The following is a 25,680-nucleotide window of genomic DNA, read 5'->3' as shown; positions in this document are numbered from 1 at the left end:
GAATACAGGCTTGGTGGATTGTGTCTACTGCAACTTATTTACTTTTGAAAGTCTGGATCCCACTGATGTGTTCATACTTGCTCAAGTAAAATACAGCAGCTACTCCACAAGCCATGAGCTCTGACATCCATGTCAATACTGAGGAGTATGTTTTCACAATAATTTTTTTTAAATTAGGTATTAGCAATTGAAGATTATTTTGCAGTGTTAAGTATGTACTATGAAATGTCTTGAGAAAGTACTAAAAATGGTTGATTTCATAAATTGTATCTGTTACTTTTGCTTTCTTCATTATTTATATTTCTCTCAAACAGAACAATACAATTAATTGTGACAGTTTATTGTTTGTGACTCTTCAAGTTCACAAGCCTTGCTCTGTGATTTGGACTGAGAAACTAGAACATGGCTTAACAGGTTTGTGAAAGAACTTGTTTCCATGAGATTTTGATAGATTTGGCCCAAGTTTTGGGAATGTTTAGAAAGTCGTGAGGTATTCTAGCCACAGGGATTCCTGTCGCTCATGGGAGTTGAATGCAGATTAGAAAAAATAGCTGGGCAAAAAAGGTGCTGGGCAAGAGGAGTGGCAGCAATTCTGGGGACTGTGCATAACCTGATGTTCAGCTGATTTACTTTAGTAGCCCACTATCACCTCTGACTTGCCCAGTGCATTATAAGAAATAAAAGTAAAGGAGAATAGATAGATATGAGATGTGAGTCGAGAGTTACAGGATGTTATGTAGCAAGGGACACAGCCATGAACCAAATAGTATACTGCAAATGTGAGTCCTTGCACATAACTTGAGAAAGCCACAGCATCTTCTAGTCAGGTAGAGGGGCAAAATCTGCTCCCTCGTTGTCTACGTGTAGCTGATATGTACTTTTAAAGATCATATATAAGTGATAACAAATTCTATGTCTTCACAAAATATACAAAAATTGAGTTTTCAGTGTTACTAACCTTATATTTCAAAACATTTATCTGCTCATGATTTCAAAACTCAGTCTTTTTCAAGTTTCCCAATTCAGCTTTTTGTGGATTTTTGAAGTCCTGAAACTTTTCATAGGGATTCTTCGTAACTTACATATTGCAAAATTCAGCCTGAAGGTTGAGGAAAACATTACTTAGAGAATCACTATTATTTTTGAAATGTTCATCCTCATCCACTGCTGGTGTCAGCTCTCTGTTCTGTGCTGCCCAGCCAGCTATTCCATGAGTTCTCCCTTCCTTTCTCCCTTTCCTTGCCGGCTGCACTAGGGAATTCTTCCATCCAAATCTCACTGCTGCTTTATTCTGACTTTATTCTGGATATTGCTTTTGCATACTTTCATATCCAGCTTCTACCTTTCACTTTCTCAAATCTGATACTGTTTTGTCTTGTTTTTTATTTTTGTTTCCAGTTCCCATTCACAGAACATCTAAGCAGCACAGAGAGATGAAATTCCTGGCTTTTCAGTATAGATCGGCACGTATACCTTTATATGAAGACTAACAGTGAGGAATAGGTTGATCTGTGTTGGCTTCTGCAGTAAGCACAGTTCCCCATTCCTCTGCAGGAACATGCTGTTTCCTTGACTGGGCACAAATGGGGAGAAAGCTGCATGAGAGCAGAGCATTGATTTCTGTTGCTAATTAGCAGTACACTAACAATCCTGGCAATGGATTCCTCTGACTTCTGTCAGCAATCCAATTTTTGTTGTGGTGCCTGTAGATGGCCTGAGCCTCAGTTTCTTGATAGAACAAATTAAATCAATTTCATTTTTAATACATAGGCATTCAGGGGTGTGGTCAGAGTTAAAAGAGTTCATAAAAAGCTACTTTTTATTAGATAAGTTTTCATTTCAACTTACTTTTCAGTAGCTTCCTTTCTGTAAGCAAATCTGTCATTTTAGACTTCCAGATTTTTTCACTTAAAGTTTGTATCATGAAGAAAACGTGATATCTGCTGGTAAAGGTTACAGCCTTCTTAACTCCTGGTGCCTTATTATTACTTACCTTACTGCATCGATTAATAGTTCAGGTAAGACTTGGAAGTTGTACTGTATATATACATCTTCTTTGTGTCTTCACCATCTTGAGCAGAGATATGCGTAGTGTCTCAAACTAGTTCCATCTTTGTTGAGTTTGTCATCTTTACCTGAAATGATATAACTAGTGCAAAAACATCCATAGGTTTTCTATAGCTCTGAAGAGACCAGTATGATTATCAGCTTTAATTATAGATGTGGTAATATCACTTGTCATTCTGGCATTAGTTTTCTGACCCATATTTTAATTTGAACAGGAATGCCCTTTTAGGAAGGAATTTTCGCTTAATCACTGTCAGTATTGGAAATTTTTATTGTGCTTAACCACCTGGTTCTTTTAAACATATGCTGTATTACTTATCTGGCCTTACCTATTTTATCCTAGGTACTGGATTTTATTGAATCTGTGTCCACTCAATTAAAGGGCCGTCTACTCACAGTAGTCTTCTCCTGTGTAAATAATTACAGATCACAGTCAATTAACAAATCTACTTTCTTTTTAGTCATTCCTTAAATCTCTTAATGCAAAATTGTGTTACGGACTTTGTGGCTTCTTTTCCAAGAAGAGTATGCTTGGATTGACAGTCTGCTGGAATTACAGTCTTCCTAAAATATCTGAATCCGCTGACATTAAATTGAATATCTTCCAGTTTCTGCTCTCTCTACTTTTATGTCCTAGACTCCTTATCAGATTATGGCTTTTAAGAATTTCTCAGTTTTGTATGTACAGAGGCTTATCTTCATATACATTGCCAGTGTTTCCCTTTTCTCTTGCTTTATTACTAGCTAGGTAACAGCAAGTCTCCGCTTCCAAGATAGTGACATTTTGCTGGAGCTGTATGTGTAAACATGGGCAGCAGTTCAGTGTTGGGCAGAAAATAATTTTCCTAGGAATTTGATGATGATCAGAATCCAACACAGTCACATTGCTGTAAAAGAGGTAGTTTCAGTGCTAAAATAATTGTAATCCCTTTTCTCAAATGTATGAATGGTTTCTTTTTAAGTGTAATCAGTTGTCAAGCTTCAAAGCTTTCCAAAGTCTGCAGAATTGAGGGTGTCTGTGATATTTTTTGTAATGTGGAAGAGATGGATATGTAAATGTACAAGCTCACTGGTTTAAGACTAGAGCTAGTAAAGACTAGCTCCATACTAGTTCAGTATTGCTCCTGTGATACAGTCCATACATAAATGAGCCCACACTTCATATACTGAGCTATCAGCTTAGTAGATAGCTGCCATTTAAGAAATCATGCAAATGATATCTACTTTGATAACTTCTTTGAAAACTTAAAGAGGAGACTTAAAATCTCAAAATTACTTCAGCTTATTTTGCACTGTTCACTACTGTTCTTGCAGCTTTCATAGTACTCACTTTCATAAGACTGGAATGTTTTAGATATCAATGCAGGTTGAATTCATTTTAAAATTAGATTTTATGCATTATTAGATTCACAGACTTCAGATTGGAGAAGTAAGCCATATGCAGCACGATTTACAAATGAAGTTGTGAAGTATTTCTAAAAAAAAAAAAAAATTCTACCTTTTCATCTATCTGCTATAATATATGTGATTTATTAGTATAATGTATTGCTCATTGTTCTGTTATTCTGTACATAATTGAAAAGATAGGTAGTATTCTAACGAGGCCTAACCTCTGTATTGTTTAATAGCAGATAGGGGGTGAAATATGCCCACAGTTCTCTGAGGATAGAGATAGAGATGTTAGGCTGTTAACTAGTTAATGCTATCAGATGCAATTCTGTAAACCATACCATAGTGATGACATATTATAAAGAGTATGACTGTATATAAATTCTATAATCTCTTGAAAAAATTAAGAAATGGCTCTTTCTTCTTTCAAAAACAAGCAAAATAACAAAAACAACAAAACCACACCAATTGTCCTATCCTAATTTTCCTTTCTGGGTAGGCTGCAGGCTGAAAATTAAAAAGCTTTAGCCATTTTCATTAGTTTATTCTCTACCTCCTTTAAGTCACATTTTTTGGATTTGCATATTTGAGACAATCAAAATAGAGCATGTATTTTATATACTTTTAGTCAAAAAAAAAAAAAAAAGACAATCTCTTTCCTTATGATGGAAACATATACCAAGAACTGTCTTGAGCAAAACTACTTTATCAAAAGAAATACATGCAACTTCTTGAGATTATAGGTAGGAAAACAATTCTTCCATAGGTAAAAAAAACAACTCTTTCATTTATTTATGTTAAATTGTTCTTTTTCTCATACCATTATCACCTCTTCAAAGATTAGAAATCCAGATGTTTAATTATACTTCCAACATGTGACTTATTTAGAATCCTGCAAAATATTTCATGAATTACAGTGCAGAGTGCCCAGTGTTCAAAAGGATCTCTTAAATGACATCTGAAGAAAAGACCCAAGAACAGCTGGTAGGCTTCTGGGTTAGGAAATGATGTTAATCTTAGGAGACTATGTTTTCTGCTTTGAATCCCATTCACAGTGGAAGGTAGATGGGACTTAGCAGTGAGTTCATTAATAAACTAAATGCTAACTAGAGAATTTCTGCTTGTTTGATGGAAAACTATTCAGAATTATGCTGGGCGTAATTGTTTAATTATTGGTAGGTCAGTACAGTGGGTTGACTTCAGGAAGCAATTATGCACCCACAATTTCTTCATTCCCTGTTCCATCCACAGCTTGGTATGTGAGGGAATTGTAAGAGCAGAAGCATGTAAAAATGCGTGGGCTGTTGTGGGCAGAGTTAAGGTCAGTTTAGTAAGTGAAAGGAAAAAAAAAATCAAACAACCAAGTGATGCAAAAGCAATTACTTACCATCTTCCACCAGTGGACAGATGCCTAGACAGTCTCCAAGTAGTGGCTACCTTGAAAAGACAGTTTTATCACTGAATGAGAAACAGAGAAGGCCCTAATACTGTCCAAGCACTGCTCAGCAATAGCTAAGACATTTAGATGCTACATATCTGAAACAAAGCACTGTATGGGATGCTGTGGAGAAAATTAACTCCATCCCAGACAGTACTCAAGATTACAGGAGTCAGAGTGGTTTCTAAGCAAATTAAGAGAGTTGAAGAATAATACTTTGATTCCATTTGTATGTCTGTCTTTTTTTCACGGCTTTATTGCTTATTATTCTACAATCTCCACATAGTTTACACAAGAGAACTCCTTACAATGAAAGCTTTTCCTCTAAATGTGTACCTCTTATTTAAGCAGTTTACTCCATGAGTTCTCTACTTTCAACATTTCTTATGCTGTTTGATCTCAGATCTGATTGAGCATCTCTGAAAGTGATGAGAGTGATAGCTCTTCAAAGCGTGACTGATGCACAACTGATGTTGGGGTAGTTGTACCTCTAATTTGAGATACTTGTGTTAAATCTTCATATTTTGAATTCTAGGGACACTGTAAAATTTAGAGGTTTGGGGATTTCTATGCTTCAATATGTAGCTTACTGCATAGTTCTCCTTCTCAAGAGCTCTGGGAAAAGCACTCTGTAAAGAATAAAGTAGATCCATATTTTTTTCTCAGAGATAGGTTAAGTTCTTGAAGAATTGTTTATGTCAAATTTTCATTACCTGTGATAACCAGTTGTGTTCCAATAAAGTTCTGTGTTTGTATGGTGGTGTTTCTTATGGTTGTTACAGCTTCTGCTCATGTGCTTTTGCTCCTGTGTTAGTTTTTGGGTTTTTGTTTTTTTTTCTGATAAAACTTTAAAGAGTAGACTGCTCTATTTTTCAGGCAGACAAAATTTTCTATCACAGAATTGAACCAGATATATCATACACTTAGATGTGCATGGTGAGCAAAGCTGGAAAGAATGCAGCTGTAATTTCTAGATTGCAATGCCTTACTCAGAAGTACGTTGATAACCAATTGTTTTTAGCTAATAGCTAATAGCACATTTTGCTTCTTGCACAAAAACAGATTTCTTTCAGAGTCTTTACATCAACTTAACAGTCCTCACTACTTGTTCTTATGCTACTTTGTATAATGGCATCCATTAATGCAAAACATACGTTTCTGATTAAGGATTTAAATACGAGCATAATCCAGAATTACTGAGTTAAGGTTGATTTTTTACCCAGTTTTGACTACAGTACTTTCTCTGCATACTCACTGAAATAGTAGGCATTGCATATTATACTTTCTCAGGTATGTAAGTTAGCAGGGTGAGGCACCTATCAGTCACATGGTGAAACAGTTATTTTTAGAGTAACTGTAGCCTGTGCACAGGACACATGTAGGGCTAAATTTTTAAAGGGGTCTCAATATTCCCTCCTATTTTTATATCCTCAGTCTATTTCATGAATATATGATAAGATTGAGATATCTGAGTTTTTGACTTCGGTCACTAATTGACATATCTTAATCCTTTCATATATGTCCATAAAATAAGAGGCCGTCTTTAAAAATTTCACCTAAAGTGCTCAATTTTGCCTTCAGATACCTCCATGCAACTTCCATTGAAGTAATTGGAGCTGTGCCTGCATATCTGATGGTGGAACTGGACTCATTGCAATTAAGGTACACGTTAACCAACATAGTCCTTTGGAATACTCACTGGGCCCAGTGTGACATTCTGCATGTGCAGAATTTCCTAGATTGATCCCTCTGAAATGTGGGAGGTTGAAGATTATGATGGTAATTTTATCTTTTGCCTTAAACTTGTAGCTGTAGCAGAACTTTACTGTAATTTGCTGTATTTAGTTTCCCTACCTTTAAATAAGAAATGTGGAAGGAGGACACGAAAACATTTTTGACAGTGATATCTTTGTATTTTTTTCATACCCAACCAGTGCACAGACAGTTCATGATTTCCTCAAACTCGTTATGGGTGGTACATGCAAGCACAATTGTTGTGCTTTAACACAGCTTAAAATATTCAACTCTGAGGTTACTACTTTCTTTTTTTATGTTCATGCTTGCAAAGCACAAACAAAAAAGGAGATCTGTGAAGAATCCCATAGTTAAGTAGCAGCGTAAAACTCACTCATGGTATCTTTGGTACCTTTTAATTCATAATGTAAATCTATAAACATCATGATAGTACACCTGTTTTTCCTTAATTTAAAGTTCTCTGTGTTTTGTGATTAAAAAGTGATTCCATGAAGCCTTTAAATTGATGTCTGTCTCCTGTCACTGAACTGGGAGGGGCTGTTTACAAAAATCCTAACTCTTAAAAACTAATCTTTGGAGAGAATCATACAAGTCCATGGTTGATCCAAAAGCAGAAAAAAGATTTTGCAGGGGTTTTCCCGAGTAAAACACAGGTCTTGAACTTATGGTTATACACAAAAATTGCAACTAAAAGAAATCATTCTTCTCGGATGTTAGAACCTGTGAAAAATGATGGCATAGTGAACGTTCCTGTAATTTAGAATAACCACTGATGAATATTTGGGTGTAGTTTTAGAACTGCCACAGAGTACCAGTTTTCAAGGTTCTGGTTTTATTGGTATTCCTTTGCATTTGTAGTCCAACCAACTTTAAGAATGGCAGAATACGCAGTTTCCTCTGATAATTATGCACTACCACAAGGTTAACTTTCTTTGGAAGTTAAGGAAGCTTCAGGCCAGGGATTTTCACACCAATTTTTTCCTTTAGTGCATGGGCATCTTCCTATGGCAAGCACAGCCAATATTGTCATTGATCATTCAAATTGAATCAGATACTTTTTATAGCACCACAATCTCTTGAAAGTTTAATATTAGATTTCCTTTTTTATAGATAAATGGTAGGGAAATAAAAAATAGAAGAGCATGTGATTTCTTTAGAGTAGAAGTGAACATTATAAAGTAGAATTTTTAAACGACGTCTTATAAAAAAAAAATGTGTTGTATCTTTTACTATAACAGTTGAATAGAAAAATTATTTCTCTTAAAAATAATGTTTAGCTATGGTAAGCGTTTAGATATTAAGATAGTAGTAGGATTTAATTGCTTTAAAAGCAAATTTTAATTCCTGTTTGATGTATTAGTCATTAGAATGCTGCTGTAGTATTTTCTACAGTTAAGCACATGTACAGGTAGATGATCATAGGTTTACGTCCTCTCTATTCAGACATTATAATATTATATTCCGACAAACCACCTAAATTCTTTCACTCTCTTCATATCTGTTGCATCAGCTTGATTATATATAAGAAATTGAGATGTCTGCCCATTTTCAGGTAAAGACATCTGGCGATGGAAGTGGTTGATTTATTGACGTTAGTGTTCCTTTGTGATGTTTTTACACCCTACTTGTTCTACATGTCTGTACATTTCTTTGTTTCGTTTAGATGGATATAAGTTAAAATTGTTGCTAAACCGGTTTATTTGTTTGTTTGTTTTCCAGAAGATCTTTCACTCTTTTTAATTGATTTTCATTATGTGTTTTTGCAGCAAGCTTAGTAGTGGAGGAGCGAACAAGGCAGATGAAAATGAAAGTGCACCGTTATAATCAGACGTCAGGGTCTGGTTCTAGTCAAGAACATGAGCGTGAGCAATATACCAAGGTAAAGTTAGCAGTATTAAAATGATACTTTGGCTTGAAAATTGAAGATATAAATATGTCTATTTAAAATATTATACCACCCTCAAGAACATTGTATTATAAAGCCTGACAAAAGTGTCTTCAGTAAGGGCTTTTTAACGTCGTTTTTATTCCCATCGTGTATTTTACACTTAGACTTTGATTTTACCTAAAACGAAGCTGCAAAAAGCAGAACACTTGAAAAAAATTATTCAGGAAAGAAGGAATCTTCAGCAGCTGTTAAACAGAGCCATGTCACCATGATTTTAAGGCCCAGGTCTGTAAATCTCTGGGGGCTGAAATAGGAGACAAGAAGTATCCTTCTATGCTGACCCTTATCTTTTATTCTTCTCTAGGCTTTTGATGCTGTGTCATATACAGAGAGCTAGGCACAATTAGATCCATTCTCATGCAGCTGTTTTCATATTTATGTAATGTTTTTGCATCCTAATGATATCACAGATACAGTGTTTTCTTTTGGAAATACATACCTGTTACCTTGATCTCATTTTCCAATAAAAATGTAAAGATTCCCTTTGATTATTGAAGGTATACAAAATTACATGAATGAAGTTATGTTATGTAGACAGAACATATATATTTTTCTTGATAATGCTGAAATGCTATCCCACAGGCATGTAAGTTCAAATCTCTATAGACTTCTAAGCAATCTGCAGAAGATCTCAGAAATCCGGGCTTCCTCTCACAAGCCAAGATGTGAGGGGCTGGAGCTGAGTCGTGCTGAAGTCCTGCTGCCTTTAGAAGCCTAAGAGCGGAAATATCTGCAGAAGTTTCCTTTTTAGAGATGCAGCACGGTGTTTCTGTAGCGTAAGTCAAGGGCAAAGACAAAACCGGCTATTCATTAGGGTTTGCAAAGAGCATTCCTGCAGTTCTGTTCTTCCACCACCACCAAGGCCTACTCAGTAGTAGTGTGTTGGCAATGAGTAACCACGGGATGGCACTGCAAATGTAAAAGTCCACTGCAGAAAAACTCAGGGACACATTTAACAACCAGATATATTAAAGATAAGATCTCAGCAGCTGTTTCAATAAAATTACAGCTTTTAATAATTTAGACCTTAAGAAAGATGTTTACAAGAAGTTCTTCATATCAATAAGATCTAAACACATTTTAAAAGAGACAGTCTTTCAGTTTGTGAAGTGGTAATGAACAGAAAACAGCAAACACTGACAGTTTTTCAAGAGCTGAGACATCAGTATACTCCTGGCATTTGTTGTGGTAGTGGAGCACCGGGCTTTTTGTCCCTGCCCCTCCAAAGTGTCCCTTCTTTGTGTTTTACAGACTTGGTGCTCCTGTAGACACAAATTAAAATAATGAATAACAGATCGCACTCAGCAGTACAAAAAATCTGAAATTCACTTTAGAATGGGTAGTATGGAATTAGGCATCTACTTTGTATCATCATCTTTTTACAGTTAAATATGGAGACAACTTTATAATAAAGATGTTTCTCTTTTTGAGACCACCTCACTGTAAACACTGAATTTAAAACAGGGAAGAAAAGTGAGGGAAACAAAGATTTACATCCTCAATTACCAACTGCCAGCTATAAATGTTACCCCCTCCCCCCCAGAAAAAAGAAAAGTATTGGTAACCTGCCCTAGGTGGCCCTGCTCAAGCAGGATTTGGACCAAACAGCCTCCAGAGGTCCTTTCTAACCTCAGGCATTCTGTGATTCTGATCAGAAGTCAGAATTTGCATAATAATTTTAATACTTCATTTACTATCATTTAATATCATGTTGACTGTGTCAACTCAGGACAAGAGTGAGATGCAATGTGTCTTTATCGAACTCCCAACGAGTTTGCATATTTCTAACTTGGCAAAATGAGCTTGATAGTGTTGTCAGGAGAGAAGGGGAATGTGTGATGCGAGGACATTGTCAAGGATGACTAAATTTTTACTTTTTTCAGATTTATGATTTGGCCAGATTTATTATTTGGTATACTTGTCTGACTAATGCTAATGTAGATCCAGTGTATGGTTAAGCGATTGGAAAAAGCAAACTGCAGTGTTTCCCTTATCCACTCATGCTTAGCTGTTTCTATTATTGTCTTTATTTTTTAAACATATGTGCAAATTAAAATTGAAATTTCAGCATGATGGATACTAGATGGAAAGAACTCTGCTGAAGCATTGTTTATTCACAATGTCCACAACTCTAGAGAAGGAAATTCTCTGTCCATTTTTATTGAAAAAAAAATATTTTGGAAGTACTTCATATTCTGACAGAGATGTACTCCTTTCCATGCTATAAAAGAGGTAAAGAGAATGAATAATTTAAATCCAAAAATCTTTAACTTTTCATGCATTTTCTACATGATACGGTATAGTAGGATGATCCAATATGTGATAAATTCTTAACTGCTGAGAACAAATTATATTAGCACATTCTAATGCTCTGCACTATATTAAGTGATGTAGCTGTCTGCTTCATATCCCTGTGGTGACAGTGGACACTTTGAATATGTTCTTAAAGGCAAACCTAGTGCTGCTGTTTATCCTGTGAAGATGCTCACCAAATCAGGAAAAAATAAACCAAACAGATGAAGATGTGACAGTTCTAATGAAAATGTAGTAAGTCGTGGCAAGTAATCCAGTTAAGCTAATGAACCTGATCTCTAAGGACTTAAGATTATACCTAATTTCTGGTGCCAAAATCTCTGAAAAATCTTTGAAAACTGCAGGAGTAAAATTTACTTCAATTGAAGACAAAAAAAATGTTTAGTGGTCTAATAGTTTAGAATAGCAAGAAATAAAGATAAAGTAGCTATAAAAGAAACAAGACTTGCAAGCATAGTTTACAACTCTGCTTCCTCTTTGAAAATAAGTATTTATATTTATTAGAGAAACTGTGCTGCTGTGCATTCAGAAAAAAATCCCTTCAGAACAATCAGCTCAGATATACTTGCTTCTTCCTCTATATTTTTTTCCCGAATATTCTTGCTTTATTACACATACACCTTCCATAAACCTCTTAAGATTTTTACTTGTGTATGGACAGAATTAATGTATAAAACTTAAATCTGCTCTTATTATTGACTCAAGTCAATACAATTTCCAATTTCTGTCTGGTATATTTCTTCCATTTTTGCAATTTTTCCCACTCAGTTTCTCAATTTCTTCGTCTTGGTAGCCAAGAACTAGTTTTTCAAGCATACACAGTGCAGTTGGTATGTAACTGTTTTTAAACATCTTTGTTCTAAACAACTAATTAACAAATTAACAAAATTATCAAAATTAACAAATTTTGAATAGGTAATTATCTACATCATTCCTACTGGTCTTGATGGCTCTTGTACACTAACTGTACTCTGCTGCAGCTGTTCTGGCTTTTCAAAGATTGTGCAACACATTTTTTTAGGTCTGTTTATTTAAGAGAGTTACTGATCAGAGCACTGTTGTGGTTACTTAAAAGTGCATCACTCTATATTTAGGTGTGTTACCAACTCACTTAACACTGTATGTGATTTGAAATCATTTAGCATAAAATGTATAATCATGTCATTAGACCACTGGCAATCTAGATTTAGGTTGATAGTTAAAGCCTACAAGGGTAGAATGGACAGGAGATATGGATAAGAGGCTGACTACCGAAGTTTTATATGATGCTGAGCAGAGTCCCTGTGACTGCAGTAGGGGATTCTTTTAGAGGCTGATGTCAGCAGTAACTTTTTTTTATTCCCTTTGCATTGACATTCAAGTAAAAGTTATACCTGTGTATTACTTCAATAGTCACTCCAATACTGATACACTGATACACTGGTATTTACTGGCCTCTGGACCATCACATGGGCTGCTCCTCAGACGCAGACCCAGGTCCTGGTAGGAGTCACAGACAAGATGGTGGCTGCCAGGCCTTGAATCCGGGCAACATTCATAGGAATCCTCTGCAAATAGTCTTAAAACTGGGTGTTTTCTGCCATGATTCAGCATTTCCTGGCAAAATTCATCTTTAGAATAAGGTGCCTCAGAAGGCAGCTATATGCTCAAGACCCTCGATGAACCTAGATTCATTAACCTAATCCCCATCTGATTTTCTTATTTAAAACATTTTTGGACATGCATTTTCAGGAGTTAGACACCTGAGGCTTTCTCTGAAGTCAAAGGAAGGAGCACTCCTTCACTTATTAAAGCTCTTAACTGTTCTATCCTCCAAATGTTTACACACACACACACACGTTGAGGACAAGTCTAGAAATAAAACTTATTAATACGAAAGATAATTATAATGAATTATTAAATTACTTCTAAAATGTGTCAAAATCAGTAAATTGCTAATACTGCTAGTCATTATGCAACTGTGAAAGTATTTATGAAGTGCACTCATTGTTTTTCTGTGCTCTTTTCACTGGTGTCAACACATTTGCAGTTTATCATAACCCTTTTGTACTCCTACTGCTGGCACAGAACCGACTCCATAGGTGGTAAAATGAATGGAGAACTGCATGTTAAGGGTTTATATTTCTGATAGTTATATTGAAAAAAACACGTTTGTAATACAAAAGTGAACTAACAGTGCAGACAGTATGGGGATTTGAAGCTAGCAGCAAAATTCAGCAACTTTTCTAATGTGAAAAATAGTGCACTTCAAAATAGAAATGATACTCGGGCTTTAAATGTGTGAGACATGGAGTTGAAAGGGAAGGAACTGCACTGAAAATTCAGTTAGTTTGGAAGGTTCATGTAACATTTAAATGTAACATGATAGGGAAGTACATTACAAATACGCACAGTTATGCTGAAGAGGAGTAGGACTCTAGATGAGAGGGACTATATGATATTACTGTTGGTTCCAACTGGAAAACTTGCAGGCATTACTCTACTGAAAGTATCAAATAAGAAGATCTCAGCTTGTGACATTTTTCCTCTGAAAGATTAATTCAAGAGTATCGTAACAGTAACATAGTCTTCTTTTAATGATCGCTAATGTAAGAGCTCTTTACTTCTCTCTGTGTTTGAAAGAAAAAAAAGTTAATTTCAATATGCTCCCATTTTCTTCATTTGTTTCTTTCCCTTCTCCCTGCCCCTTCACATTATTTGAAATTAAAATGCTCTTTCAAAGAAATTAAAAGAAAATTTTGAGTGGCAGCAGTGCAAGTTATCTATATAGATTTTCTGCCCAAAGAAGTTCTCTGGGAACAGAACAAATCAACTGTTACAGCTATACTCATATGCCCTGTGCTCTTACATCGGAGAATCTGCAAGAAAGAAAGGGAGAAAGCTGTGTGAGTTCTTGAGTTTTTTGTCATCCTCCCAATCTGTCGTACAGGCTCTTAGGATTAGGGCTCGGGATATTAGTTAAAGTTACTGTTTGATTGCCAAACTATACTGAAAAGGGTGGGCAGGCAATAAGAAGCTGACAATGTTGTATGCCTCCTTTAGAGGACAGGCAATTCAGCAGAAGGAATGGCAATGGGAAGAAAGAGCTAAATCCCTAAGAAGTAAAATGTAAATGCTGCAAACTCAACATTAGATTGCAGCCTTGCTTCTTCTTGTGCTAATCTCTATATCCACAAATGGAAGGATTCTCTCTTCCTTGGAATCTCTGTATTTTATACTGCAGTTTTGATGTTGGAATACCAAAGCAGCAGAAGACACGGCTTTACTTCTTTCTTCATCTCCCATCTCACAATAAAATTACATACGCTTAGATGCTTTTTCCTATTTTCAGGTGTGTCATCTTAGGAAAATTTAAAAGATTCCTTTAGGAATTATGTGGATTTTTGCCTAAAATATCAAGACTGGCTCAGTAGTGGTGCTGTTAATCTGGAAAAAAAGTCAACCATTTTTTTTTCAAGCTCTAAACATTTTTATTTATCCTGACTTAAAAAATACTTTCATGTTTTATTGGTTTGATTTTTTTGAAGCATAGACTTCAGAAGAAAAATGCTACCCAATGAGTTTTGATGTAGAGAAACTGTGAGTAACCCTAGAACATGTGCTGAGCTGCTTAATTTGTGTAACTCCAGTTTTTTCTACAGAGTCCTATGCTCACCATCTTTATTCCCTCCCATTCTCTACCCCAGTTAACTTCTTCATTTTACTTGTTTTAACAAGAGGCTCCCAAATGTGCTGTGGAGACCTCTAAGGTAGTTGCTGACAGGCAGTGGAGTACTAGAAAATAAACATGACTAGAGGATAGGAGGAGAGACATTCATTTGTACAAATTTAAGATGATGTTTGCCAGGGTTTTTAAGCTAAGTCATGACGTTTGCGAACTGGCTCAGCGTACAATCTAATGCCTACTCCAGCTGGGGATGTGCACAGATGGTTACAACTTTGAGTATAATTCATACATAAATTTCAGTGACTTGCAGTTTTGTAGAGCATATCCAGAAGGTGAACTCTGTAGAGCGTTCTGTCAGAAATTGTCTCATCTTGCCATGTGTTCATAGTTTTCACATACCATGCCCTAGAAAGTATGCCACTGTTAGAATCCCTTCTCAGCCAACTGTCCCTTTCTTTCTAATGATAGTGAATTTTAATTTTGGAAACCTGGCAATGGCTTGATTCTCATATCTCTGTGACTGAATAGTTACTTTAGTTAATTTAGTTAAGTGTGACATTTCTGGGACTGAAGCTTCTATTTTTGCATGTTTTATTGATGATGTGGGTAATACAAGTGTTACATAAAAGATGGTGTGGATTTTCAGTCAGTTAACTTACCAAAGTTTCTGCTTTTGATAAAAGTGTACCAATTTCCACCCTTCTCTGCATATTCTTCCTGACAGGTCCTCTGTTAGTTCTTATGTTTGTGCACATGTAGAAGAAGCCATGTCGGGAACCAATCTGCTTGAGAACAAATATTATTTTTACAGAGTTAGCTTTCTGCTTTACCATTTCTCAAGTATCACAATACAAAGATATAACTTAAGAATTGAAATCAACCCCTCACAGCCAGCTTCTTGTAGCATTAGACTATATATCATATAGTCATATAGACAAATAAAGTTCTGCTCTCACAAAAGAACTCTGTGCAAGTATTTCATAGCATATTTTTTAGTATTTGAAAAGTTTAAAAAAGATCTACAACCAAATAGAGCATATGCATGTGCTTGAGAAGGTGTGCATACAATGCATAGATATTTCCTCATTGTAGTTCAAGAGTACTGAAGATCAGGCAACCTTTTAAAATTCCAGTGTTGTAATATATTTCAAGTATCTGATCTATTCCATAAATACCACTTTTTAATTCTTCGTTAGACATAAAGACATTATTTAATATGAATGTTTCTCTGAATTCATCGAATATTGTTAAATTGAAAAGAAGCTTGACAGAATTGTCATACTTAGGTCATTTGTTGTCTCAGTATATACATTCTGTTTTGATGAGACTCCTCACCCTTTCTTTTCTTAATCTCTAGTATAACATACAAACAGATCAGTACAGAAGTTGTGATAACGTCTCTGCCAAATCATCAGATAGTGATGTCAGTGACGTATCAGCCATTTCGCGAACCAGCAGTGCCTCACGCCTCAGCAGCACAAGTTTTATGTCAGAGCAATCTGAACGCCCTCGGGGCAGAATCAGGTGAGTTCTCAAATGCAGCTTCAGTTTTATCACACCTCCTTTTTGTCTATCTGCCAAAATCCAGCCAGAAGTTATTGAAAAGGCACAGAAGAACTTACGAAGTATGCCTGTGTACATATAAACTATCTTCCGTTGCTAGCCTAAGATGAGGGTAGTTTTTTGCACTTACACATCTACAACAGAAAGCAAAAGTGCCCGTTAAGTTATGTATTTGTGGAAAGGTGGACATAAAAGCATATTATTATCTCCTTACGGGTTGCAAATCTACATGCCAGTGTAATCTACATGCCAGTAAGGTATTACAGAAGAAACAATGTACTTTTGTCATCTAAAGAATTTATTTCGTAAAATCTCTTTATTTTTATGTGACTATTTCCCTATATGCCTGCTTCTGTTTTGCTGTTTTCACGGATGATGAATTACTGGCTATGAAACTAGTATTTATATAGTCATTTTAATATATCTGCTTAGAAAGCTGTTTAATTCATTTGCATTATCAGTAATCAAATGTCTTTCATCCTTAATAGTAGTTTACTTCTCAGTTTAATGCTTTTTTAAATGTACAGGTGGGATCCTGTCTTCATTTAACTTGATGACAAAACTCCCACCAGTTACAGTGTCTGTAGGTTTGGCTTGCTTGTCTGTGTTAACATCTACAAATGTCTGAACTCTCAAAAATATGATTTTAAGTGTTAAAAGTCAGGATATGAATTAGGAACCATATAAATATATATGTGTATGTACATGCCTATCATGAAAAGAAAAAGGAGAAAATCAATCTGATAAAATTCTGGATGGCCTCATATAATACTTCAGAACATTTTGAGACAGACTCACCACTCATGACATTTAGCTGAAGGCTCTTTAATCTGTTCACACAGTGGGGAGGAATGTCAGTGAAAATCAGAATGTGGGTTCTGTGTATGAGCTAGCTCCACTTTGATTTATTGTTAAAGAAAGTTCACAAGTATGTTTGAAGTCGTGCTTTTGATGAGTGAACACAAGCTGACAGCTGCATTAATAATGCAGTCTGTAATCCAGAAGAACACAAGAATGCAGCTGCAAATGTAAAAGTTATTCATGTGTTTAAAGTCATTTCAAATTATGTACTTAAATGTTGCATTTCATTGCGGCCTAACTTTTTTTTCTATTTGTCTCTTATGCTATGGGAGAAAGGAGAAAACCTGAGGCTACAGCCTTATCCTCATTCTACTTCTTCCATTCTGATGAGTAGCAGAGCATTCTGTCTGTAGAGTAGGCCGACACTGTGTATAAAACCAATAGCCTGCAAAGGGAGCCTCGGCAGTTAGAATTCAGATAGAGCGTCTGAATTCTATCTGATACTGTCTGAACTGGATTTTATTCCCATAAAATACCCAGTAAGGTGAAAGATATCTGATGCAGTTTACCCATGGAAACCCAAGGGGCCAACTGTCCCCTGGGATGCAGCAGGCTCAACACTGCCAGCTGGGTGATGAGAGAGATTGTCCTGCTCTGCTCTGCTCTGCTCTGTGTGACCACACACCTCAAGTGCTGTGTGCAAGTTTCAGTGCCACAGTATCAGAAGGACAAAAAACTATTAGAGAGTGTCCAGAAGAGTGCTCCAAAGATGGTGTAGGGTCTAGAAAGCAAGACATAAGAGAAGCAGCAAAGGTCCCTGGGTGTGGTCAGCCCAGAGCAAAGAGCTGAGGGGAGGCCTCATGGTGGCTGCAGCTTTTCACAGGAAGCAGAAGGGCAGGCTGAGCTCTGCTCTCTGTGACAGTGACAGGGCCTGAGGGAAGGCATGGAGCTGTCAGGAGAGGGGCAGTGGAGGTTAGGAATACATTCATCTGCATATAACAGGCTCCCCAGGGCAGTGGGCACAGTCCCGAGCTGCTGGAGCTCAAGGACATTTGGATAACACTCTCCAAATGAGATCATTTCGACTATTAAATGCAATTAGTGAACTTTAAAATCTTTCTGATGCTACGTCTTTTATCCAATAGGTTAGTGTCCACTCTTTAGAATTTTCAATGCAAGTTGCCGACACTTTGTAGTGATTGGATATTGTAGCTATGAAAGATCACATTCCTTAGAGACATAGAAAAATAGATATCATTGTGATTTTGTATCAAGCGAGGTTAGAATGAAAGGAAATTGGATGTTTGAGAGGAGAAGGCTTTTTTCTTATGATCTGAGGAAAAGTTAGTTTCCTTGTCATCTGTGGCAAGCAGCAGCTTCTGTAACATAGTCTTTAATCTCTTCTTAGCACTGTTTCTAATTACATAGCAGTAGAACCTTGACTTGGAAAGGTTTGATTGTATTGTGAACAGTTTTTCAGAGTGAGATTCAGCCTTAAAAGCTGTATGTCTACCGTACAATTTATATAAAACTAGATGTTTATTAAATAGTTTATGAAACTTGTCTAAAGTATCATTAAAAAGAAGAAAACTCCTTTTATCTTAGATGATTTTCTTCTTAAGAGAGGTCAAAAATGAGGCAATTATTTTTTTCTAGCATTAATTGTTAAGGGAACCTTAGATAACTGGTTAGGATTGATTCCTTTAATTCTGACATCTAACATTAAGTTAAATTGATTCTTGTTCTTAATGTTTCTTTAAATTCTATGAATTAGAAATTTGAAGTTCAAGTTTTGTTACTAAATTGAAGCTCAAATATTTTTTTACATCTGATGAACCTGATGTTAGCATATACCAAGTATGAGGAGAGTCAATAACTGAGCAGGAGGAGCAAGGAAAAGAGCATTTTAAACTGCTTGTATTCCATCTCACTGAAATCACATTTCCACCATCGTCTTCACTTGAAAATGTGTCAGCCAAGTGACCATGGCAAGTGTATGAGTGTAATGGCTCAGAAGTTCTTTGAACTGCCAATTTTACGTAATAAGTTCTTTTCTCTGGATATCTTCTGAAAATGAGAGCTGTAAAGAACTTAGTAAGCATATAGAAGCTCACACAAGTTGGCTTAGTTTTACACATCTGACTAAATTAAGCTTATTAAAGTAGTATGCTTCGGTACCTTTTGTGTTCAAGAGAAAAATACCAGCCTTCAGAGTACACCAGCGAGATTCCTGCTCTGAATCACCTTTGGAAAGGTTATCTCCATCTCTCTCTCTATTGAGTTGAGGAGACTGAATCCACCAGCAAGCTAACTATCTTAAATAGCAAAATGTAACTGGAAAGTACTGCAGCCTTCAGATGAGTAACCTGTTAAACTATCCTCTTCCAGCATTCCTACATGAGCCTATAAGTGTTGATTAGTTATTCATATTTGTGTGTCAAATTTCTGAATGTGAATTAAGCCAGCTCATTTTAAGACAGCAGTAGTTCTAGCTAATGTTGTTAGTCAACATAACCCTATCATGCTTCATTTTATTGCATTTGTGGAAAGAGATATAAATTAAGCTGTTAGGCAAGTGAAAATACAAAGTACTGTTTTAGGTCTCTCAGTAAGAAAGCAACAACTTTGCTTGTTTGTGCAAAATATGATTACTCTTAAAGGTTGGAAGGATTGCAGTCTCATAGTGACTGCAGTTTATATCCACTAACTTTACCACCAGCTCCATCAGTGTTAACAGTTGCCTGACTTTGCCTTCCAAGTCCTCAGGAAGGAAAAGATCCTCAAAAAAAAACTAGAGAAAGCTAGAAGAACTGATCAAATAATTTGAGATTCTAGCATTTGGGATAATATATTATATGTTACCTTATATTTATAAATATTTTGAGCAGTTAAGACTTTTAAAACATGGCACCGCATCTTGTGGCTCAAAAATGTATGCACGTTAGCTATAAATATGTAACTATTCAAGTTCATACGGCAATTTTAATTGTGATGAGTTACTCCTTCCACTTTTAAATTGCATTGATCATTATGCATATCATTTGTAGAATATGCTGTTTATAGTAAGGAGTAAATAAATTGATGCAGAACAACACAGAAATATAGCATATCTTATCTGAATAGCCAGATAACACTCCAAATGTTCCTTGGGTCAAAACTTGAAAATATAAATGTTTCTAGTATTTGAAAACTTGAGCATGTTGAAGAAGCTAAGTAACTCAGAAAATAAAAAGCAAATCTTTCCATTCTGTTGGTCAATGACAAAATTGTGTCTAAACCCTTTAAGGCAGAAGACTAATTTCATTCCCACAGTATAATTGTAGTTGAATTACCTGTCAGAATGCTGTGACATAGTATGCATGCTAATCTTCGCTTTGGATATTTTGTTGATTAACAGCACTTCCAATGGAGATGTAATTATGACTGATGCCAGTTCTAAATATGATATATAAACCAGCTTCCTCACTTCTAAATTGTTTAGCAGGTTAATATTATAAAAAATAATATGCATTTTAAAATAATATTATAAAAAATAATATGCATTTTATTCATGCAGTTATGCATGAATAAACTGTATAGGTCACTCTGAAAGTAATGCCTCCTGTTTATTTCCATGGAAACTACAACAGATACAAAGAACCCAATAACGCTATTTGATAGAGCAAATTCTCAGCTACAAAACATTGTTTTTCAACGTAGCCCCACCATTACCTATGCATTTTCACCAGTGATGACCAAGAACCTACATGCTTCGCTTGTAAAAAGGTACACCAGCAAATGTGACTCGCTGTTTCACAGCTGCTGTGATGGCATAGTTACTTGGAAAATGTTTCTCACACAGTCCATTTTTCATTGGCACAAGCAGATAGAAGTCAGAAGGCATCAAATTTGGAGTATACGATTGAGTGTTGTAGAACAGTCCATTCAAGACTGGCTATGTGTTCCATGGTCTTCAAACTGGTATGGAGCCTGGTGTTATCATGTTGCGAAAAAGACCTTTTTATCTGGCCTGAGTCTGGAAGTTTGAGCACTCCGTTTGGTCAGCATTGTGATGTAGCATTCAGAGTTGATAGTTTGTTCACTTTCCAGGAAGTCCAGAATGATCACCCCTTTGCTATACCAAAAGACAGTGTGCCCTTTGAGGGCTGCACCTTGAATTTTTTCTTCAGCGGGGAATTCACGTGTCAGCACTCCACGGACTGCCGTTTTGACTCTGACTTGTAGTGATGATACCACATTTCATCACTGGTAAAGATGTAGTACAGGAAACTATCACCTTCAGCCTCATGTTGTTTCAGTAGGTCCTGATAAACTTGCATATGATATTCTTTCTGTTTGTGTGTGAGCACTTGTGGAATCCACGTGGAGCAAACTTTGCAATATTCCAGTGTTGCCACCATTGTTCCCAGTGTACTGAAGCTAACATGGAAGCTATGGAGCTCAAACACAGTTTCCTGGTCATAATCCACCAATTTGCATGGATGAGCTGATCAGCATGCTCTTCTTTTTGTGGTGTGAGAGATGTGCGTGTGGAACGTGGCTTGTCTTTCATCTACCTGTTGGCACTGCTGACATACACCGTCAACCACCTCACTGTGCTCACATCCACTCTTTGGTCTCCGTAAATGAATGTAATTGGGTGCCAATTTTTCTGCATGGAGGAATTCAATAACTCAGCTTTACTTCATCCGCACTTCCATGTCAGACACCATTTTGTCAGACTGCCACTCTGCTGCCATCTGTCACACAGCAACAGAGTGTAACTGAATGTTGGTGGGAAGGTTCAACCTCTATTGCCGTGCCACCAACATCCACCTCTGATTTTACTGGGTAACAAAATAAGAGGCATTACTTTCAGAGCAGCCATCATAATTTGGATATAACATTATTTCAAATATCTTTCTTGTTAGTAGGAAGTGTTGTTGACTGTCATGGTCTCTAGTGGAATTCCAGGCCAGTATCAGGTGTTGTGTCAATTTTGACTTGAATAAGAATCAGATTGGTGAATTTGGCTTGTCATAACATGTAGGTTTTGTGTTTTTTTCGTAACTGAAGTCAGATTACTAATCCTTCTTTATGCAGTTTAGCTTTTATTAGTCATTGACTCCATGTCACTATGAATTTGTAATACAGTCAAACAATACTTTGTCCATGTGTTTCCTACAGATTATTTTTCGTGATTCAGGAACATTTCCCAGTGCAGTGCTAATTGCCGCAGAAAGGAATTCTCAGAATTTAATGCAAATGGTTGATAATTAAGTATCAGTGTTAAATACATGATCATGAATTAGCACTTTTTAGACCTTATCAGATAAAAAAGGATATTTGCTCACTTGATTTAAAATTATTTCCAATGATACAATGGCATTATTATTCATTAGAAGCCTATTTAATCAAACATACCTTTGAAGATGAACTTCTCAGTAACATCAAGTAGGGAACTGTCATGCATTTTGGGGGTAAACTAGAAGTCTTTGTTCTGGAGTACTTAGCAAATTGTCTGCCATATAAGATGTTTACATTTTATCTGTCAATTATATGGAAAACTAGATAACTTTTTTTAAGGTGAATTTCTCTTACTGTATCTGAAACAAAAGATCCCTGCAGAAGAAATATTGTAGTTATTGCTCATTTAAAATTTGAAAAACATATCTTTTGTAGGAGCTATATTATTGTATGTCAAACATTTACTAAGGCACTAAATATAATCATGTGTGCCATATTTTCAACTATTTTTTACACATTTTTTAAAATAAAATGCTTATGTTTAATTAAAATACTTTAAATTGATTTATTAAAGAAACAGGTTAAATATAATTGTCTGGAACAGTGGACTTAAACCAGTTATGATTTCAGACCTTATGCCATGCTACTCATTGATTTGTAAAACACACTCACACATTTCTTGTGACTGGCACAAGCCCGAGAGGCAAGGATGGGGAGTTGCTGTTATGTGAGACAGCGGAGAGGATGCAGGGAACTGCATGGGATGGATGCTGTGCCAACTGAAATCATATGAGTTAAGATCAGAGGGATGACCAAAGTGCTAATGTTGTGGGTGTCAGCTATCAGACTTCTTGGCCAAGAAGTAGTAGATGAAAATGGGCTTCCATCAACTGGAAGAAGATTGAGATTCATGGGCCCTGGTCCTTGTGGGAAGCTCAAACCATGCTGAGATCTTCTGGATGAACAATGCAGTAGGGCACAAACAGAAGTTTTTTTGGTTGTTTTTTTTTTTTTTTTTTTTTTTCCACTACAATGTATTGACACAGGTGATTAAGAAGCTGACAAGGGGAGATGCTCTTCTGGACTCAGTAACTGCAAACAAGGAAGAAATAGTTGGGAGTGTGAATGCTGGGAGCAGCTTTGGCTGCAGTGACCATGAAAATTTGAAATTCACAATCCTAAGAGAATGGAAGAAGTGAAAAAGTAGCATCCCAACCTGACTTTGGCCTTGGCTTATTCAGGGCTCTGCTTGGAAAAATTCCATGTAATACACTGTAAGGGATCTGTAAAGGCAGGCTGATTTTCAGTGATCACCTCCTTCAAGCTCAAGAATGTTTCATCCCTATGCACAGGAATTCAAAGTAAGCTGTTAGAAAGTGGAAACAGAAACTACACAGAGGCACTATATGTGTATACAGGAACAAGATCAAAGAAGCTGAAATCCTTCTGGAGTTGAAGCTAAAAGGGGTTAAGGACATACAGCAAGAAGTGCATTGGCAGTCAAAGAAATGACAGAAAATGTGGACCAGCTACTGAATGACGGAAGCTGGCTGATAATCAAGGACACAGAAAGATCCAAGTACACTTCCTTGGCCTCAGTTCTGTGATTTGTAAGATTTGCTTGAAGGAAAGTCTAGATCCACGACTGAGCGGAGGATGATTGAGTCAGGGAATATATAAACAAACAGTCTTACGCAGATCTTTCAGACATGACAGAATGTACCTATGACTAATAAATGATCTGTGGCTGACCAGCATCATTGCAAAGCTGCTTGGTGATCTCTGGAAAGGCACAGCAACCAGGGAATTTTCTTGAAGACTGGAAGAAAGAAATTCTCACTCCCGTCTACAAAGGGGATCTGGGAAATCACAGGTCAGTCTCATCTCAACTCCTGGGAGAGTGATGGAGCAAATAATCCTGGAAACAATTTCTAAATGTACAAAACACGAGGGTGATTGTGAATAGTCAACATGAATTTATGAAGAAAAAAGCGTGCCTGACCAACCTGACCATCTTCTTTAACTAATTAACTTGCTTGGTGGATGAGAGAGAGTTATTCTTGGGCTTATCTTTATTATTTTTTTAGACAGAAGAGCAGCCTGAGCAAGTGGACAGGGAAGCATATTGAAAACTGGGCTGAATGCCAGATTCAGAGGGTTGTGATATGTTACACACAGTCCAGCTGGAGGCAAGTCATCGGTGGTGTACTTTTGGGGTCAATACTGCAATAATGCTATTTAACATCTTTATTAATGACTTGGATGATTGGGAAAAGTGCACACTCAGCAGCAGTTTTGCAAACTGTTGAAAACTGACAAGTTTAGTTGAAAGACTAGATGAGTATGCCACTATTCAGAGAAACAGTCACATAATGGAGGAATTGGTCAATAGGAATCCCATAAAGTTCAACAGGGGCAATGCAGAATCCTGCATTTAGAGAGGAATAATCCCATGTACCAGTGCACAGTGAGAGCCAAAGGCTAGTTTTGCAGGAAAGGCCTTGTCCTTGTTGACATGTAAGTTGAACCTGAACCAGCAAAACTCACTTCCAACAACTTCTTTCTATGTTATATCATCCTTTTTGTATCAAGTTCAAGGTTGATCACAGTACTTTGTGTCACCTGAGTACATTGAAAGCACACAAATTCTGGCTCCTGATAAAAAAAGTAATCAACCACTTTGAGCTGGTAAATGTACTGCTGAGCAGTCCTGAGGCTTATCTTTAACGAATACCTGAACAGATTGGACATAAACAGATCTGCAGGAATGTTGTATCATTAAGCCTTAGCTTTATTAGGTGACACATCTGGAAGTTTTTGGTTGTAATTCAGTCCTACTTTGTTATATGTACTATTGTAAGCTAGTTCTTCCTACGTCTGTTCTGTTTCACAAGTAAAAATACAGGACTGCAGAGTTACCCTCTAGTGTCACTTAATGTAGCCTGTGCCATCACAAAGACTCGCATGAGTTTAATACATTATCAGGGTCCATCTTTAGCTTTTCTGATTGCTTTTGCTCTCACCCACATCTTTTACAAGGTTTTCTAGGTCTTATTTCTTTGATGACCTCAAAATTTATTTTAACGACAGAGTAAGTTGATTATAGAATATTCAAACGTATCTGTACTGGCATCTTCAAGCTTGTAGCTGTTTTTTATTTAGTAACATCTGCACATGTAGATGCCTCTTTTTGTTCAGAATTTCACTACACACTGCTTATTCTGCTGTTCTCTTGCAGAAAATGCTCGAAGTCTTTAGTGTAGAGCTAGATAAAATAACTGGGTGTTTACCATCTCGCTGAGGACAGCCAGCAGTGAAATGTAGCCATGGTGCACTTCCTAGATTGGAAACAGATTTTATCCCATTGGATTTCCATCCACCTACATAGTAAATCGGAGCTAGGTTAGTCATTTAGGGTGATAAGGGAGAACAGAGTAGAGAAAGTATGAAGTTTCTTCTGATCTCCTCTCAGCTTTCACAGTCATGCTGTCTGTTGCTGTCATAAACATATGT

General features: G+C 36.5%; 1 protein-coding gene across 6 annotated transcripts in view; it reads left to right on the top strand.

Annotated features, from left to right (window-relative positions):
- RIMS1 (regulating synaptic membrane exocytosis 1) overlaps positions 1 to 25,680 on the top strand; it is a 291,558-nt gene that overhangs the window by 209,133 nt on the left and 56,745 nt on the right. For 5 of the 6 annotated variants that reach the window (XM_085217810.1, XM_085217808.1, XM_085217807.1 and 2 more), the window contains 2 exons: positions 8,416 to 8,528; positions 15,935 to 16,101. In XM_085217810.1, coding sequence (XP_085073936.1) covers positions 8,416 to 8,528; positions 15,935 to 16,101 — 280 coding nt within the window. Of the gene's footprint in view, positions 1 to 360; positions 415 to 8,415; positions 8,529 to 15,934; positions 16,102 to 25,680 lie in introns of all 6 variants that reach the window. The other variant, XM_085217806.1, reaches the window with a different exon arrangement.

Source organism: Meleagris gallopavo, chromosome 2, assembly GCF_905368555.1.
Source record: "Meleagris gallopavo chromosome 2, MGAL_WU_HG_1.1, whole genome shotgun sequence".
Taxonomy (NCBI): Eukaryota; Metazoa; Chordata; class Aves; order Galliformes; family Phasianidae; genus Meleagris; species Meleagris gallopavo.
Note: the sequence above shows the minus strand (reverse complement) of the source record. Positions and strands in the feature narration are given on the sequence as shown.